At 37.6% G+C, this 17,873-nt stretch overlaps 1 protein-coding gene across 1 annotated transcript in view; it reads left to right on the forward strand.

Moving 5' to 3' along the window:
• The first annotated feature begins 2,464 nt into the window (after positions 1 to 2,464).
• The window catches only part of LOC136864637 (reticulophagy regulator 3), a 283,122-nt gene continuing 267,713 nt past the window's right edge, over positions 2,465 to 17,873 (forward strand). Inside the window, exon 1 of the mRNA XM_068226366.1 lies at positions 2,465 to 2,864. Coding sequence (XP_068082467.1) covers positions 2,614 to 2,864 — 251 coding nt within the window. The 5' untranslated portion in view covers positions 2,465 to 2,613. The remainder of the gene's footprint in view (positions 2,865 to 17,873) is intronic.

A 17,873-nucleotide genomic window follows, 5' to 3' on the forward strand; every position in this document is an offset into this window, starting at 1 on the left:
TAAGAGTATGTGACATGTTATGTGGATGACATGATTTTTGCAACAGAGACATTTGACGAACATTGTAGTAAGCTGAAGCAATTATTAGATAATTTGAAAAACTACAGGATTCAAAATTAACCTGGCCAAATCAAAATTTTGTCAAGATGAAATATTATTTGTCGGACATGTGATTGACGGAAATGGGGTGAAACCTAATCCAGTTAAAATTCAAGCCATCTGCGAATTTCCTAGGCCAACGCGAATAAAGCAGGTTAGACAATTTTTGGGATGACCCAGTTCTTTGCAAATCACTGTAAAGGGTATACAGAAATCGCAGCGCCATTGCAGGATTTATTAAAATTGAACAACAAGTGGAAATGGAATAATCGAACAGAAGAAGCTTTCGTGGTAATGAAAAGATTAATGGCAAATAGTATCAAGTTGGGATATCCGGATTATACTAGAGAATTTGTCATACAAACGGATGCATCAAATGTTGGTATAGGTGCATATTTATACCAAGAGGCACCAGAAAATGATGAGGTTCGAGTATACTTGGCATTTGCAAGCCGCAAGTTACGCAGCCATGAGGTAAATTATACAACAACTGAGCAGGAGCTGCTAGCAATTATTTATGCTTTGCAACAGTGGAAAAAGATTGTATATGGATTCCCAGTTACCATCCGTGCGGACCATAAAACTTTGGAATTTCGTCTTAAGGCAGCAATGCTAAGTGAAAGAGTTACACGATGGATTTTATTCGCCCAACAGTTTAATATCAGAATTGAGCATTGTAGTGGGAAAGACAATATCCTCGCTGATGCATTAAGCAGGAATCCTATGGCAAAAGAAGAAACTATAAATCAAATTGAATTAGTAAGACAAGACGAAGAATTTTTAGAAAAACTAAGGGATATATCGGCGTGGCAAAGAGCAGATGAGAAATTAATGCTAGAAATAACAAGGGTTGAACAAAGTAATTTTGATGGCAAGAGGGAAAGTAATAGAGGTCGTAAATATGCAATGGAACATGGAATATAAAGTTATATGTCGGCAAGGATTTGAAAAGGACCAAAATAGTAGTACCCAGATCTTTGCAGAAAGGGATAATTTGGCACTCCCATAGAATTATTGGACATGGGGGAATAGAAAAGGTGGTGAGGACGATAATGGAAAGATTTACATGGACAGGAATGAGACAAACAATTAGAGATGTGATCAAGACCTGTGATACATGCCAAAGGACAAAATATAGCCCTTTCCTTACCAAGCAAGAACCAATTGCAATAATACCAACGACTCCTCGTGAGATCTTTGCAATAGATCTATATGGAAGATTACCAACGGCTGTTAAAGGGAATAGATACATAGTTGTTACAATGGACATCTTCTCAAAATTCACAGTCTTACAGCCTATACAGAGGGCAACAACAAAGCAAATATTGAGAGCTATAAACAAAAACGTTATACCCCAGATGGTAAAACCGAAAAAAATCTTGACTGATAGAGGAACACAGTTTACATCGGGTGAATTCCAGGACGCAATGCAAATTTTAGGAATCAAACATATATATTGTTCAATAAGACATCCGTCAGCCAATCCAGTGGAGCGCTGTATGCGAGAGATCTCTAAATATTGCTCCCAAAGTCATTGGAAATGGATTGAAGTAATAAAAATAATCGAGGCATGTATGAACAACACTGTCCATGAATCAACGGGCCAGATACCGAGACTCGTACATTTGAACGAACGACCAGCTCGACCATGGGATGAAATCATAGGAAAAGACGAAGAACCAAAACCTAGTTGCGTGGAGATTAATCAAATAGTAAGCGCCAAGTTGAAAGAACAGGCAAACAAACGACGAAGAAGAGTCCGAAACAAGAAGTTCCACCCACCATTCCGGGTTGATGACATGGTAATGATAAAGAAAGTACCAATCTCTAATGTTTCAGAGCGAATATTCGCCAAATTCGTTCATTTATATGATGGTCCATATTTAGTAAAGGAGGTTTTTGGGAACAACGCCTATATTACATTACATGTAATAAATATCATCTTTGGTCCGTATTGATGATATTTGATTGAAATAATAACATTAAGTTATTTATTAGACCACCTAATCAATACAAAATCGTCTTGGATGATTTACATAAATTTGTTAGCTAATAGTGGTACATGTTTCGCCTTCCCTGAAGGCATCATCAGCCATAGTCTTAACCTTAAATTAAAAATAAGCGTCTAAATAACATGTAGTAATGAAATGAATTTTAAAATCTTGAAGAGATTTAAAGTAAAATAACATTAAAAATAACAATGATGGTTTGAAAATACAATGTGATGAGATATAATAGTGGAAGTATTAACAAAATTAACATTAGAACAATCTGTTGTTTTATCCATTGTACTTATTTCAGCAGCCTTCAAATTATGTTGGTAGTTATGGTGATGTTTCTCTCTCTTTGATGTTTCTACGCTGTGGTCAGACTGTATTGCGCATTGCGAAAGTCATGTGCCTGTTTATTGATAAAAATAATGCGTAAAATGTTAAGGTTGAGCAGTTCCGCTGTTTAACGTATGTTAAGATATTAGTGATTATTTAATTAGAGATTTACCGACAGCTTGTTTCAATGCTCTCAGACAAAATGTACGCAGTGACCGAACGTATGCGGGCTTTATGTTCGCGTATTAGTAGTTACAGATTGCCTGTGAGAGGTGAAAGACAGGAGGAACAAAACGTACGATTTGCTCCTCATGAAGAACATTTAGCTAGAGCTCTGGGACGATTTGAACCTTTTATTATTAAAGTGCAGAAAATACTGTTATGGGAGAGTCCAATGATTAGTTGTATGTGCGTCATAGTCGTGAATATAGTATTTTGGTGAGTACAATTGTTCAGCGATTTCATATCTTTAGAGTATTTATGGCCATTTAGGGGATTAAATGTCACTTTCGCACTGGTTTTATGTCTTTTTTTAGTGCTGTGTTGTATGTTGATGTTGGGGGAATCACAGTCATCGTTTTCGTTAAACTTGTGAAGATTCATTCATTTCTTGCCGTCAGTTTTTCTGTGTCCTTTGTTCGTTATCGTGGTAAATAGATAAATGTGTTATGTTCGTGCCATGTATAAAACATAAAAAGAAACATGAGAGCCCTGATTGTTTACGTTTTCTCTGTGTGTACCAGAAAATGAATGCTTAGAATTCTACCAACATTTTTAACAACAGTCATATCTATTTAGGCAATAATCTTCATATTGAGGCCCATATTGATGGATATGACTTATGTAGGCCTGATTGTTATTTACTCATAAAAAAAAATGGACTGGTTTCGATCATAAAATGATGATCTTCAACTATTTAACAAGATAGCTGTCTTAAACAGAATGGTAAAATGTCCATTCAAGAATGTCAGATGGACGTCTTTGGATGGTAAAAATTCAGCCCTCATTACGTATTGTTCCTAACATTCTAAGGAAGTAGAAATTAAAGAAATCTTACTTCGAATGAGTGTCATAGGAGAAATGTGTTCATAGTGATGTCTGGGAACCCACCACCCTGCCCCCAGAAGTACATTTACTTTTATAACCTAATGAAGAGCATCACACACCATTTTCAGTGTTGAATTAGCAACTTGCATTCTTATCGGCCTACAGAAATTGCCACGTAACGTTCTTGTTGTAAATGATTTTACTTGGATTACGTTACCAACCCCAGTAGATTAAAAGCACACGTAAATGAAATATATAAAGGAAACAATGGAGATTACAGAACAGCAATACTTACCTTAATGTAGAGGACGCTGCTAATCCTCTTTTCCACATGGCTTCACGGCTTTTAACCTGGGGGCTTATGCCCTCAGACCCCCTTTGCTTCTCTCCATATCACTGGTCTTGTCCAGACCCTAACCTATCCGGACCAGTGGTCATGCAGCCCCTACCCTAACCAGTCCAGATCTTTTCCACAGGAAGCTGGAGGCCTAAGGCCGTTTTGCAGCTTCGAACCTGGAGGCTTCTGCCTCCAGAACCACTTTGCTTGACCCCATAGTTCCTATGTACGCAGGTTGGCAGCCTTGTGATCTACTAGGATATGTCCTCTGTGAGAGAGCCGCGAAAGACGAACAAATGATAGTTGTTCTGCGCGTACGTGTATGTGTATAGAATGTCGTAATTAGAGCCAAAGTATTGATCTTTGGATGAACACAGTGAACCAGAAAAACATATATACAATGAGGTGTTTTAGTTTGTTTTCTAGAGGTTTTTGCTTTCTGTCTAAGATGTTGGAGAGTTTTTCGATAGTATGTCGTTGAATGGAGCTCCAGTCTAAGGGCGATGTAAAATGGGATATACTTAAGTGTGCTTTGTAGAGCTGTAAGTTTAGTAGCAATTTTTTTCTGTACAGTAACACCTAATAGAAGATCAAAAAAAAGTTAACCGTTAATGGAAAAAATGATTCATTTCCTTTAAAGATAAACAACCCTGCTACAATTAATTTATCAGACACCAATTTTCTGAAAATGAAATGAACATACTCAACAAAGGAACTAAGTTCAATTGGCCTAACCCGTACAAAATGGAAGAATTAACTATCACAATAGCGGAATCTGAACCAAATATAGAGAAACTGTCGGCAGAAATACAAAATGACATTAAATATGAAGTAAAAAAAGAAACTCCCAAGTTTAGTAAAAGAAATGAAAACTAATTCCGACCAGACCCTCCTAAAACAAATAAAAGATTTAAAGACAAAAATAAAAGATAACGGCATTATCGTGACTAAGGCAGATAAAGAAACAATAGTCCTAGTAAATAAAAGTGACTACATCAAAAAAAACGAAGAATTCTTTTCTAATGAATCTTACACTATAGTAAATAAAGACCCGGCCTCTAGAATTCAAAGGAATCTAAAAACAATCCTTAAAAATTCAATTTGTTTATTTAACGAGCAAGAACAACAAAAAATGGACAACATGAACCCAACATTACCCAAGGCAAAGGCACTACCTAAAGTACACAAAAACCATACACCCATTCGACCAATTATAAACAGCAGAAATAGCCCAACATATAAAATATCAAAATTTATACATCAGTTCCTCAGAAAGCATTATAAGTTCCAAAGTAACTCCTCAATTAAAAACTCAATTGAATTTTGCGAAAGATTAAAAACCTTCAGCTTACAACCCCACCATAGAATGAGCTCGTTTGACATTTCCAATATGTATTCAAATATCCCCATTAAAGAAACGATCAAAATTATTAACTCAAACCTTTCCAAATATGGCAACTTAAGTAAGCTAGAAGTAGATGAATTTATTACACTACTTAAATTCGTACTAAATAACAACTATTTCACCTTTAACAATAAAAAATTTACCACCAATTAAGTTTAGCCATGGGTGACCCCAGCTCAGGGATATTAGCAGATATTTATATGGATAACGTAGAACATAGCATAATAAAACCAAACATAGAAGGAATCTGTCTTTGGCTGAGATTTGTTGACGATACATTTGTAATAATAGACAACCGAAAAAATAACAGCGAAAAAATCCTTGAATTTTTAAACAACATCGATAGATACGTAAAATTTACCAAAGAAGACGAAAAAAACAACTCATTGAATTATCTAGATGTTACTGTAACACGCTTAAAATCCAAATTTGATTATCAGATATACAGAAAACCAACACACACGCCAATAACAATAAGAAATGACTCACTCCACCTCAAATCCCACAAACAAGCAACCTTTTTCAGTATGGTCTACAGAGCCTACAAAATACCCTTATCACCCGCAAATTTTACAACAGAAATAAATTTTATAAATGAACTAGCACAAGCCAATGGATATAAAGCTCAAAATAGCCACAAACCTCACACCGGAAAAGACTAAAAAATCCAAATACGCAACCTTCACTTACACCAGTTCAAAGATTCACCAAATGGCAAACCCACTCAAAAAACGGGATATGCAAATAGCCTTTAGAACATATAACACTAACAAAAACTTATTTTTTAACCATAACACAGTAAATGCCTACAATAACAAATTTCAAGGCTCCGGAATATACAGACTAACATGCGCACAGTGTAAATCTTCATATGTTGGCCAAACTGGACGCAGATTCCTAACCAGATACATGGAACACTTTAAAGCCTTAAAACACAATAAATACTCCGCAATGAGTAATCATATGAAAGAAACCGGCCATCATTACACCTCAGTAGACAAAGACCTTACAATAATCAAAAGAATCGAAAAGGGGAAGCTAATGACAGAATTCGAAAACATATATATTTATTTGGATCAATACTTTAATAAAGGAGAAAACTTGAATGACGCGGTCGAAATAAAAAGCCTGTTAATAGAGCAGTTGCCAACATTATTACAAAATCTCAAATCAGATAAAAGCAAATTCTTTAAAATATTCAGTCTAAATACACTCACAACTGAAACCATTTCGGCAACGCAAAAAAGTCCCCCTCCACATAACACGCCAAAGCTTAACGCCCCGCCTGCAGGATCGTCCTCTACCCCCACCTCGACAACAGATAAGAATTCCCTACCACATAGCACGTCAATAGCAAACGCCCCACCCAACATCTCTTCCCCTCAACCCCCCACCCGCCCTTCACAACAGCTCTTTCATACATACAACACAAGGTGTAGAGCCACAACAGACAATAGTCACAGTAACGCAATAAGGTCCACAAGATTCTTTAGCAGCAGACAAAGGGGTAAGTGATAATGCAACAACATTCACATTACAAGCACAACACACACACAATATTACTTAAGTTCATTTCCATTTGTTCCAGATGCTTCTTCCATTCTATAAATCGAAAGAAACATAATCAGATACTCAAAATTTGGATTGAAGCCCCTTTTAACCATAACTTACATCAAAACAATCAACTTCCAACGGAGAGTCCGGTCGCTACAAACAAGAATTAAATAAGTCGATACTTCCTCTGATCAAATTGCCAAACTGCAGCAGCGAGCCTCATCTAATCTAGAAGCCATTTTCCAACGAACCCAAGACTTCAATTCTAGATTATCATCATGACTAATCACGCATAATGCAAAATAACAGTCTTTTTAAATAACATTATTTAGAGAGCACAATTCTTAACTAAAATTCTCAATACTGAAATGTTACTGTATTCTAGAAACCAACACACTTCAGAAACTATGGCTCCTATATATTAACATCCAATATTTATATTTATGACTCAAATTTTAATGCCAAATTATAGTTGAATCAATTTTATTTTAACATTGCAAACAATTTTTAGCCAAATTTTCAAATTGTAAAAACTGTGTTTTGGACGTCAATGTGTTTTAGAATTAAGAGTTACTCCATTTTAACATTGCAGATCATATTGTCATAATTTTTAATGTGTATATTATTCTTGTGTTTTAAATATTGTTATCACTGAAATTAGATTTACATTCAGTGTAATGAAATTTGTAACAACAATCCAAATAAGACAAACCTTGAGGCAATTTTATAGGCTGATGATGCTTGTGAATAAAAGCGAAACATGTCCCGGTAAATTAGTGTTGTAACATTACAACTTAGCAACACAAACTGTAATTTGTATTGAAAAGGTGGATCAAAACAACCAACAAATTGTTAGTATATCATAGCATAGTTCAATACGGGTCTAATAATGAGATTAGTTACATGTAATAAAATAATTTCAACAAGCATACGACTCTATTGACAGGGATAAATTTATGGAGATATTAAGAAAGTTCAAGATACCAGAAAAGCTGGTGTGACTAGTGGAATTAACTATGAGAAATACGATGGTGGGAGTGATAATTCAGACTCAAGTAAGCAGCTTCTTCGAAGTGAATCAGGGATTGAAGCAAGGAGGTAGCTTAGCACCAATTCTATTTAACCTGGCACTAGAATCGGTGATTAGAAAGTTAAGGGTGGACACCAGTGGTACACTGTATACAAAGCAGCTCAACTAGTTGGATATGCTGATGACAATAATTTGATGGGAAGAACAACAAGAACAATTAAAGAAGCATTTGAAGACTTGAGTAGAGAAGGCAAAGAAATTGGACTTAAGATCAATGAACAAAAGACTAAGGTAATGGTGCAGGCTCGGAGAAGGAAGTATACAAATTACAAACTTGTCCCTGAAGGATCCAAAGTGGAGGTGGTGGATGAGTTTAAATATCTTGGGGTACATCCGACCAACAAGAATGAGGAAATGTTAGAAATACAGGCTAGAATTCAGGCTGCCAATAGAGCATACTTTGCAGTACTACCTCTTTTCAGAAGTAGAGATATAAACCAGAGCCTAAAAGTTATGCTATACAAAACCCTCATTCGCACTATAGTGATGTATGGAAGTGATACGTGGACCGTACCGAAGAAAGCCGTGGAGAAGATAGATTCCTTCGAAAGGAAAATCTGAGGAGAATTTATGGACCCATATGCGTACAAGGGGAATGGAGAATTAGATAATAATGAACTATATTCCCTGTATGGGGAGGCACCCCTGTTGCATGCCATTCGAATTAAGAGACTTAAATGGGCAGGTCATCTAATTAGGATGGAAGAACATCGAAGGTATTCTTAGGAGACTTTGGAGGAGGAAGGCCTTGTTGGAAGGCCACGTAACAGATAGGAAGATGGTGTACATCAGGATGCAGCACACGTTCTCAAGATACGGAATTGGAGAGTTGCTGCGCAAGATCGACAAGTTTGGCGGAGAGCAGCTGGGGAGGCCTTGACCCTCAAACGGGCCTTCGCGCCATAGGTAAGGTAAAGTAAATAAATTGCATTACCAACCCCGGCTGAATAAAAGCACAGAGAAAAAATGCCATGTAAAGGAAACAGTCGCTTTGTCACTAGCCGGACCTAACCAATCCAGACCAGTTGCTTTCTTTCTGACCTGAAATATAATTAATCTTTTGCACACTGTCGAACATAGAATGCGCTGCCATCGCTGTACAGAACGCTAGAGACCTAAAAGCTGCTCTGCAGCTCTAACCTTTCCTTGGTCACAGTCCAATGGTTTTGTCACTAACTGGACCTAACCAATCCAAACCAATTGCTTTAAATTAATTTTAAAGTCATTCAGCTTTTCCACACTGTCCAATATAGAATGCGCTGCTATCGTTTTGCTTGGCACTAGTCTTCGTTCCAAAATGAAGAGTTTGATAGAAATGTTACACCGCACAAGCATGTACCCACGTCCTCAGCAAGAAATAAACAAACGACAGTCATTCCGCGCGCAGCTGAATGTAGTGAGTATTGGGCTGCGTGCGGTCAACTATTGATATGGTGTTGTAAGTGTAAGCAGTTAATTCCCTTGGCTCAATGTCTGGATGTTAGAAAAAATTGTGAAATTATCTGTATAGTGAAGTCATAAATCTTGATTCTCTCATATATGTTCATGTATTGATCGAAAATGGAACTTCTTTTTTTTTTTTTTTTTTTGCTATTTGCTTTACGTCGCAGATATATCTTATGGCGACGATGGGACAGGAAAGGCCCAGGAGTGGGAAGGAAGCGGCCGTGGCCTTAATTAAGGTACAGCCCCAGCATTTGCCTGGTGTGAAAATGGGAAACCACGGAAAACCATTTTCAGGGCTGCCGACAGTGGGGGTCGAACCTACTATCTCCCGAATACTGGATACTGTCCGCACTTCAGCTATCGAGCTCGGTGAAAATGGAACCATGGCTTGTTGGAACGCTAATAACATCTCCTTTTTTTGTTATATACAAATAATGTTAAAGCATAAAAGTTGGATTTTTTATAAAGCAGAGTGCTAAAAAATATATTTAAAAAATAGAATCTTTAGTTTTGTTGAAATTTTGTAAAAGTGTTAAAATTACTTCAGCTTTCTTGATTTCAAAATAAATGGACTTGGACTGATTGAAAGTTTCTTAGATATTAAACTCTAAAGTTTCACAAATACTTCTACATCTGAAAAATTGTTTTTGCACACTGAAATTATTTTGCTGCTTCCTGAAATCCTCTAGTAACGTAGATGAGTTTATATGTCCTTCTAGTTTCAGACATGGAACTAACCAAACACAAAATTTGAGATGCAGTTATAATCAATTCATCGGACTAAAGGTGCGTCTACACCAAGATATTTTCGTTAACTTTGTTAATAAACACTGTTAATGAAGAATGTTCATGAATTTAATAGATATAAATTTACCAGATATTGTAATAGGAGTTGAATCATGGCTGAGAAATGATATAATGGATGCAGAAATGTTCTCACGGAATTGGAGTGTGTATCGTAGAGATAGGATAGGAATGGTGGGAGAGGGAGTACCCTGTATTCATTCTGGTGAAAGAAGAATTTGTAAGCTACGAAAAAGTTAAAGATGAGACACATGAAATTCTAGGTGTAAGGCTTATTTCTAAAGATAATAGGCAATTTGATATATTTGGAGTGTACAGACCGAGAAAGGGAGCACTGACACGGATTCAGAATTATTTGATAAGATAATCAGCTATGTAGGAAACGACAAGGAAAGAAATGTGATTGTAGCGGGAGATCTGAATTTACCAGATGTCAATTGAGAAGGAAATACGAACGACAGGAAGCATGATCAACAAATGGCAAATAAGTTAATATGGGGAGGACAGCTGATTCAGAAAGTGATGGAACCAACCAGAGGGAAAAATATCCTGGACGTGGTGCTGATAAAACCAGGTGAGCTCTATAGAGAAACTGAAGTAATAGATGGTATTAGTGATCATGAAGCTGTTTTTGTCGTAGTTAAAAATAAATCTGATTGAAAGGAAGGTCTTAAAAGTAGGACTATTAGGCAGTACCATATGGCTGATAAAGCAGGCATGAGGCAGTTTCTAAAAAGTAACTATGATCGGTGGAAAACGGTAAATAAAAATGTAAATAGACTGGGATGGCTTTAAAGAAATTGTTGAGGAATGCGAAAAAAACCAGGTTTGTACCTTTAAGGGAGGTAAGGAATGGTAAAAACCCACCTTATTATAATAGAGAAATAAAGAGACTAAGAAGGAGGTGCAGACTGAAAAGAAATAGTTAGAAATGGCTGTGGAAGTAAGGAGAAATTGAAGAAACTTACTAGAAAATTGAATCTAGCAAAGAAGGCAGCTAAGGATAACATTGGGTCGATGAACTTGGATTTTAGGCCCCTTAAAACAACAAGCATCAAGGATAACATGATGGCAAGCATAATCGGCAGTCATACAAATTTTAGTGAAAAATGGAAAGGTATGAATAGGTATTTTAAGGCAGAAACGGGTTCCAAGGAGGACTTTCCAGGAATAATTAAAGAACAAGGGGAGTGTGTATGTGAGGATCTTCAAAAGGCAGAAGTATTCAGCCAGCAGTATGTAAAGATTGTTGGTTACAAGGACAATGTCCAGATAGAGGAGGAGACTAAGGCTAAAGAAGTATTAAAATTTACATATGATAACAATGACATTTACAATAAGATACAAAATAAGTAGGGGCCGTATTTTTTTGGTAATAACGATATGCACGAGTTTTTTTGATATCTTCTTTCTTGTCTGTATATGACTTCCCAGGTACTAAAAAAACCGTATTTTAGCAAAATGAACTCGCGAAATATCGCGAAATTTGATTTATTGTTCAAATTGCGCAAATAATAGCGAATTATATACCACTTAGTGCGAAAAATGCGAAATTGTACTGGAAGACCTCTCCAATAAACGTTTAAATGCTTCTGAGAACTGGACTATTGTAGTTTCCTTCTCATTTGCCTGATAGCGCTGTATATTCTGCACACAAAGTGGTAGCACTTTGTATCGAAAGTATGTGTATTCAGTTACGCGATCTCTAAGTCAGTCGATAAAAATCAATATCTGTCATCGATTACAGCAAATACCGTTGTGGTCGTAACAAGATACAAGACTGGTCGTAGATACAGCATTGTGCAATGGGAGTTTGTTACATACGAATGTTTATCGGCAAATGTCCATCATTAAAGTATTAAAATGCCGAAAACTGAAGTTACAACAGGTTTTTCGAGGGTCGAAGAATACAACAGTGAGGGGTTCTATGTATTTGATGCTGCAAGAAATATTCTAATGTATCAATAGTGTACCAGTAATATTCGTAAAGTTGAAACGTGCGATATACAGTGCAGAGAATCAGAATTAAGCGAATGAACATAATTCTAAGCGGCAAATAACAATTGGCGATACTTTACAGATCGTAAAGGTGGCTTGAAATATTATAGAGAACAATTTGTAATAGACACAGAAAAAGCATTTATGCAAGCCGACGTGCCTCTAGAAAAATAGGATAATCCTGGCATAAGGAAGAGAATGAATATAAAAGGAAAGATAAATAATACTGTCTTTACTGTAAAATATGACGGTATTGGTAGGCCTGTTGTAAATAAATCACCTGTTTGAGTAGTAATAATGTTATTGTTTTTATGTCTCACTAACCACTTTTACATTTTCCGGAGACGCCAAGATACCGGAATGTTGTCCCGCAGGAGTTCTTTTACGTGCCAGTAAACTAGTGACACGAGGCTGACGTATTTGAACTCCTTCAAATACCACCGGACTGAGCCTGGATCGAACCTGCCAAATTGAGGTCAGAAAGCCAGTGCTTTAACCATCCGACCTACTCATCCCCGACTGTCGAAAAAGAGTATATCCATGAACATCTTCCAGAGTTATATGACTTTGCAAAATGCAATGAAAGCACATATACCGGGCAAGTTGGCCGTGCGCGTAGAGGCGCGCGGCTGTGAGCTTGCATCCGGGAGATAGTAGGTTCGAATCCCACTATCGGCAGCCCTGAAGATGGTTTTCCGTGGTTTCCCATTTTCACACCAGGCAAATGCTGGGGCTGTACCTTAATTAAGGCGGCGGCCGCTTCCTTCCAACTCCTAGGCCTTTCCTATCCCATTGTCGCCATAAGACCTATCTGTGTCGGTGCGACGTAAATCCGCTAGCAAAAAAAAAAAAAAAAGAAAGCACATATCGTTGAGGAAGTGAAAGAAGACGGTGTTAGCAAAGTTTTAGGAGGTTTTATAATAACAATGATACGTTACAAGAGTTTACTTTAAAACCCCTTATCACAAAGTTAGTTACATTTACCCCATACGCTACTACAAGGAAGATTTCGCAGGAAACATCAATCAGTAGGCTATAACAATTTGTTTCACAAAATACCTACCAAAATAGTGTCAGTTTTAACACCGAAATCAACAGTTTTATTTCACCAAAAAATAAGGCCCCTAACAATAAGATACAAAAGTTGAAAACTAGAAAAGCGGCTGGAATTGATAAGATTTCTGTGGATATACTAAAGACAATGGGTTGGGATATAGTACCATATCTGAGGTACTTATTTGATTATTGTTTGGTCGGAGGAGCTATACCAGATGAATGAAGAGTTGCTATAGTAGCCCCTGTGTATAAAGGAAAGGGTAATAGACATAAAGCTGAAAATTACAGGCCAGTAAGTTTGACATGCATTGTATGTAAGCTTTGGGAAGGCATTCTTTCTGACTGTATTAGACATGTTTGTGAAATTAATAACTGGTTTGATAGAAGGCAGTTCGGTTTTAGGAAAGGTTATTCCACTGAAGCTGAACTTGTAGGATTCCAGCAAGATATAGCAGATATCTTGGATTCAGGAGGTCAAATGGACTGTATCACGATTGACCTGTCTAAAGCATTTGATAGGGTGGATCATGGAAACTACTGGCAAAAATGAGTGCAATTGGACTAGACAAAAGAGTGACTGAATGGGTTGCTATATTTCTAGAAAATAGATGTCAGAAAATTAGAGTTGGTGAAGCTTTATCTGACTCTGTAATAATTACAGGGTGGCGCACAAAATGTCATACACTGGAAATTGTTTAGAGAAAATGTAATATACAACATATTGCATACAAAATGGCATTACAACATTCACTGACATGTGCATGGTTAGTCCGTGTGCAGGACAAGTTCAAATATGTCCACCTTCTCAGTGTACAACAGCTTCGAGAAGAACCCGTGTGTTCATGATCACTCTACGGCACAAGTCGAAATGTTCATTCAGGAAGTCCAGAACAACATTTGCTGTGTGCGGACGAGCTCCATCTTGCATGAACCATTGTGTCTCTATTGGTTGTCGTGATGCAAAGAGTTATGGAAGAAAACTGTTTGTTAACATGTCCAAGTAACGCGCACTATTGACTGACATTGAAAAAGATTGGCCCAATAATTCCATGACTGGAAATTGCAGCTCACACACACAATTTCACACCATGACTTTCAACCTCGTGCACAATAGCAGGCCATTCTTTCACCCAAAACTGGACATTCTGTTTATTCACTGCACCATTGAGATACACGAGGGCCTCATCACTGAACCATGTGTTGTGCAATATGGGATCACCTTCTGCAATAGCCCACGCAGCAAACTCTCACAGCAGCAACATTCTCCGGTGAGCGGACCGGCTTGAGGCAGGGCCGTTTTCTCTTCTGTTTCAAATTGCCTGGTCAGTCTGTGTACCATCTGCCGGCAAGGAGCCACCGAATACGGAAATGAACACAAAACCTTTCCTGGGTCCAAGCTACGCCAATTGTTTCCGCATAAAACAACACTATCTTCTCCTTCTGTTCACACGTCGATCTCCCTTTGTCTGCCATGCTGTATAACTGTTAGCCGGTACGCATGCGCGACATGTGGTGCTGCCTGTCGGATCACGCATGAAATACGGTTTCTGTTCACGAAAGGACATGGTTGTGAGCCCAGGTTTACACATTTTATAAAACATTTCCCTTGTATGACATTTTGTGCGCCACCCTATAAGAGGGGAATTCCTCAAGGCAGTATTATCGGACCTTTATGTTTTCTTATATAAATGATACGAGTAAGGGAGTGGAATCAGAGGTAAGGCTTTTTGCGGATGATGTTATTCTCTATAGAGTAATAAATAAGTTACAAGATTGTGAGCAACTGCAACGTGACCTCGAAAATGTTGTGAGATGGACAGCGGGCAATGGTATGTTGATAAACGGTGTTAAAAGTCAGGTTGTGAGTTTCGCAGATAGGAAAAGTCCTCTCAGTTTCAATTACTGCGTTGATGGCGTGAAAGTTCCTTGTAGGGATCATTGTAGGTATCTAGGTGTTAATATAAGGAAAGATCTTAATTGGGGAAATCACATAAATGGTGGGATTGTAAATAAAGGGTACAGATCTCTGCACATGGTTATGAGGGTGTTTAGGGGTTGTAGTAAGGATGTAAAGGAGAGGGCATATAAGTCTCTGGTAAGACCCCAACTAGAGTATGGTTCCAGTGTATGGGATCCTCACCAGGATTACTTGATTCAAGAACTGGAAAAAATCCAAAGAAAAGCAGCTCGATTTGTTCTGGGTGATTTCCGACAAAAGAGTAGCGTTACAAAAATGTTGCAAAGTTTGGGCTGGGAAGAATTGAGAGAAAGAAGGAGAGCTGCTCGACTAAGTGGTACGTTCCAAGCTGTCAGCGGAGAGATGGCGTGGAATGACATTAGTAGACGAATAGGTTTGAGCGGTGTTTATAAAAGTAGGAAAGATCACAATATGAAGATAAATTTGGAATTCAAGAGGACAAACTGGGGCAAATATTCATTTATAGGAAGGGGAGTTAGGGATTGGAATAACTTACCAAGGGAGACGTTCAGTAAATTTCCAGTTTCTTTGAAATCATTTAGGAAAAGGCTAGGAAAACAACAGGTAGGGAATCTGCCACCTGGGCGACTGCCCTAAATGCAGATCAGTATTGCCTGATGAACATTTCTGTATGTTAATAAACAAAATAGCATGTTCATTAACTTTTCAAGCATGTTGATAAACAAAATTTCTTTAACATTTGTGAATGAAACTTTTCATTAACATTTCGTGTTTTCGGTTTGCCCATGCGCAAGGACGCAGTTAGAGCACGCAGATTCGTAGTCCGGAATATGATGATTTCTTATTTCTTCTAAAAATTGACTATAAAATTGCAAGTGAAAGTTCTAATATACAGTACCTTTCATTCTGTATGATATTCTTTTAGCTGTGTTCTAAACTAGTTTCATTTCTAGCGTCACTCCTCGCTGAATAACCTAATCTCCCATAATCGCTTGTATACTATCAAAATAATACTATCCTATCTAGGTAGATTAAATGAAGATTTTATTTACTTTGTACCTTTACCAATTCTTTGATATTGTTGTATAAAGCTTCAAACACCTCGGACACAATAATTGAAATTGCTTGTTTTGTTACTCTAGACCAGGGCTGTCCAACGTTCGTTTTTACGCGAGCACATTCACATGATAACTAAGGGTATGCGGTCGCCAGGTATGATTCCACTTATTCGACTACTGTTATCGGTACTACAACGACTATATAAAAATAATAATAATAATAAATCTAGAATTAAAAATTATATGAAAATATATTTATTCACATAATTAATGTGAAATTTGGCACTGCATGCTCGCTGCAAGTTGAGGAAAGTCTGGTGTGTAACTGGAACAATAATAATAATAATGTTATTTGTTTTACGTCACACTAACTACTTTTACGGTCTTCGGAGACGCCGAGGTGCCGGAATTTAGTCCCGCAGGAGTTCTTTTACGTGCCAGTAAATCTACCGACACTAGGCTGTCGTATTTGAGCAGCTTCAAATACCACCGGACTGAGCCAGGATCGAACCTGCCAAGTTGGGGTTAGAAGGCCAGTGCCTTAACCGTCTGAGCCACTCAGCCCGGCAATGTAACTGGAACAGGCTGCTCTTAACGCGTCATCCAATAATAATAATAATAATAATAATAATAATGCTATTTGCTTTACGTCCCACTAACTACTTTTATGGTCTTCGGAGACGCCGAGGTGCTGGAATTTAGTCTCGCGGGAGTTCTTTTACGTGCCAGTAAATCTACCGACACGGGGCTGTCGTATTTGAGCACCTTCAAATACCACCGGACTGAGCCAGGATCGAACCTGCCAAGTTGGGGATAGAAGGCCAGCCCCTTAACCGTCTGAGCCACTCAGCCCTGCAACGCGCCGTCCAGGTGTGAGTCTGTCAGGCAGGATCGGTATTTGTTTTTTATTATGTTCATAGTCGAAAACGCGACTTCACAAAGATAGGTTGAACCAAAACAAGATTGCATATTCAGAGCAACATTGTGGTTAATGGGATATTTTTTACTCTCCACCAGAGTCCAGAAATTGCCACATGTTGCGTAGGAGGATTTCAAAGAAAGGTCTGACTGAAAGCTTAAAATATCCGTTTCTAATTCTTCAGGTTTATAATTTTCGAATATTTCACACACCCTCCCTCCAAGCTCACAAACGTCAACAGAAGCGAAGGGATTATTGATAAACATGATCACTGGTTCAAGCATTGAAAACTGGCTAAATCTGCTACCAAATTCGGACCCAAGAGTTTCAAGATGTTTAGCAAGAGATGAAAAATCACGCTTGCCGCCATTTACTGTATCTGCCATAGATTTCAAATTTGGAAAATGTGAAAGGGAATTTCTATTTAAATGGACAATCCATACCTTAAGTTTCTTTTCAAATGCATTGACAATACTTATCATACCTGAAATATTATGATCTTTTCCTTGCAATTCGAGATTTAACTAATTTAATTTTGAGGTGATGTCTGCCAAGAATGCTAATTCGATTAGCCAAGATATATCATCAAGTTTGTGATAATATTTCCTAGGAGATGATTTCATAAAGTCTCGTATCTCATCCAACAGGGGGGCAAAACCGTTCGAGTGTTTTCCCCCTACTAAGCCACCTTACGTCTGCATGAAGCATGACGTCACCATACTCCAAATTTGACATATTTAAAATATTTCTGAACAATCGATGACGAGTAGATGACGATCTTATATAATTCACGA

Source organism: Anabrus simplex, chromosome 2 (genome assembly GCF_040414725.1).
Source record: "Anabrus simplex isolate iqAnaSimp1 chromosome 2, ASM4041472v1, whole genome shotgun sequence".
Lineage (NCBI taxonomy): Eukaryota > Metazoa > Arthropoda > Insecta > Orthoptera > Tettigoniidae > Anabrus > Anabrus simplex.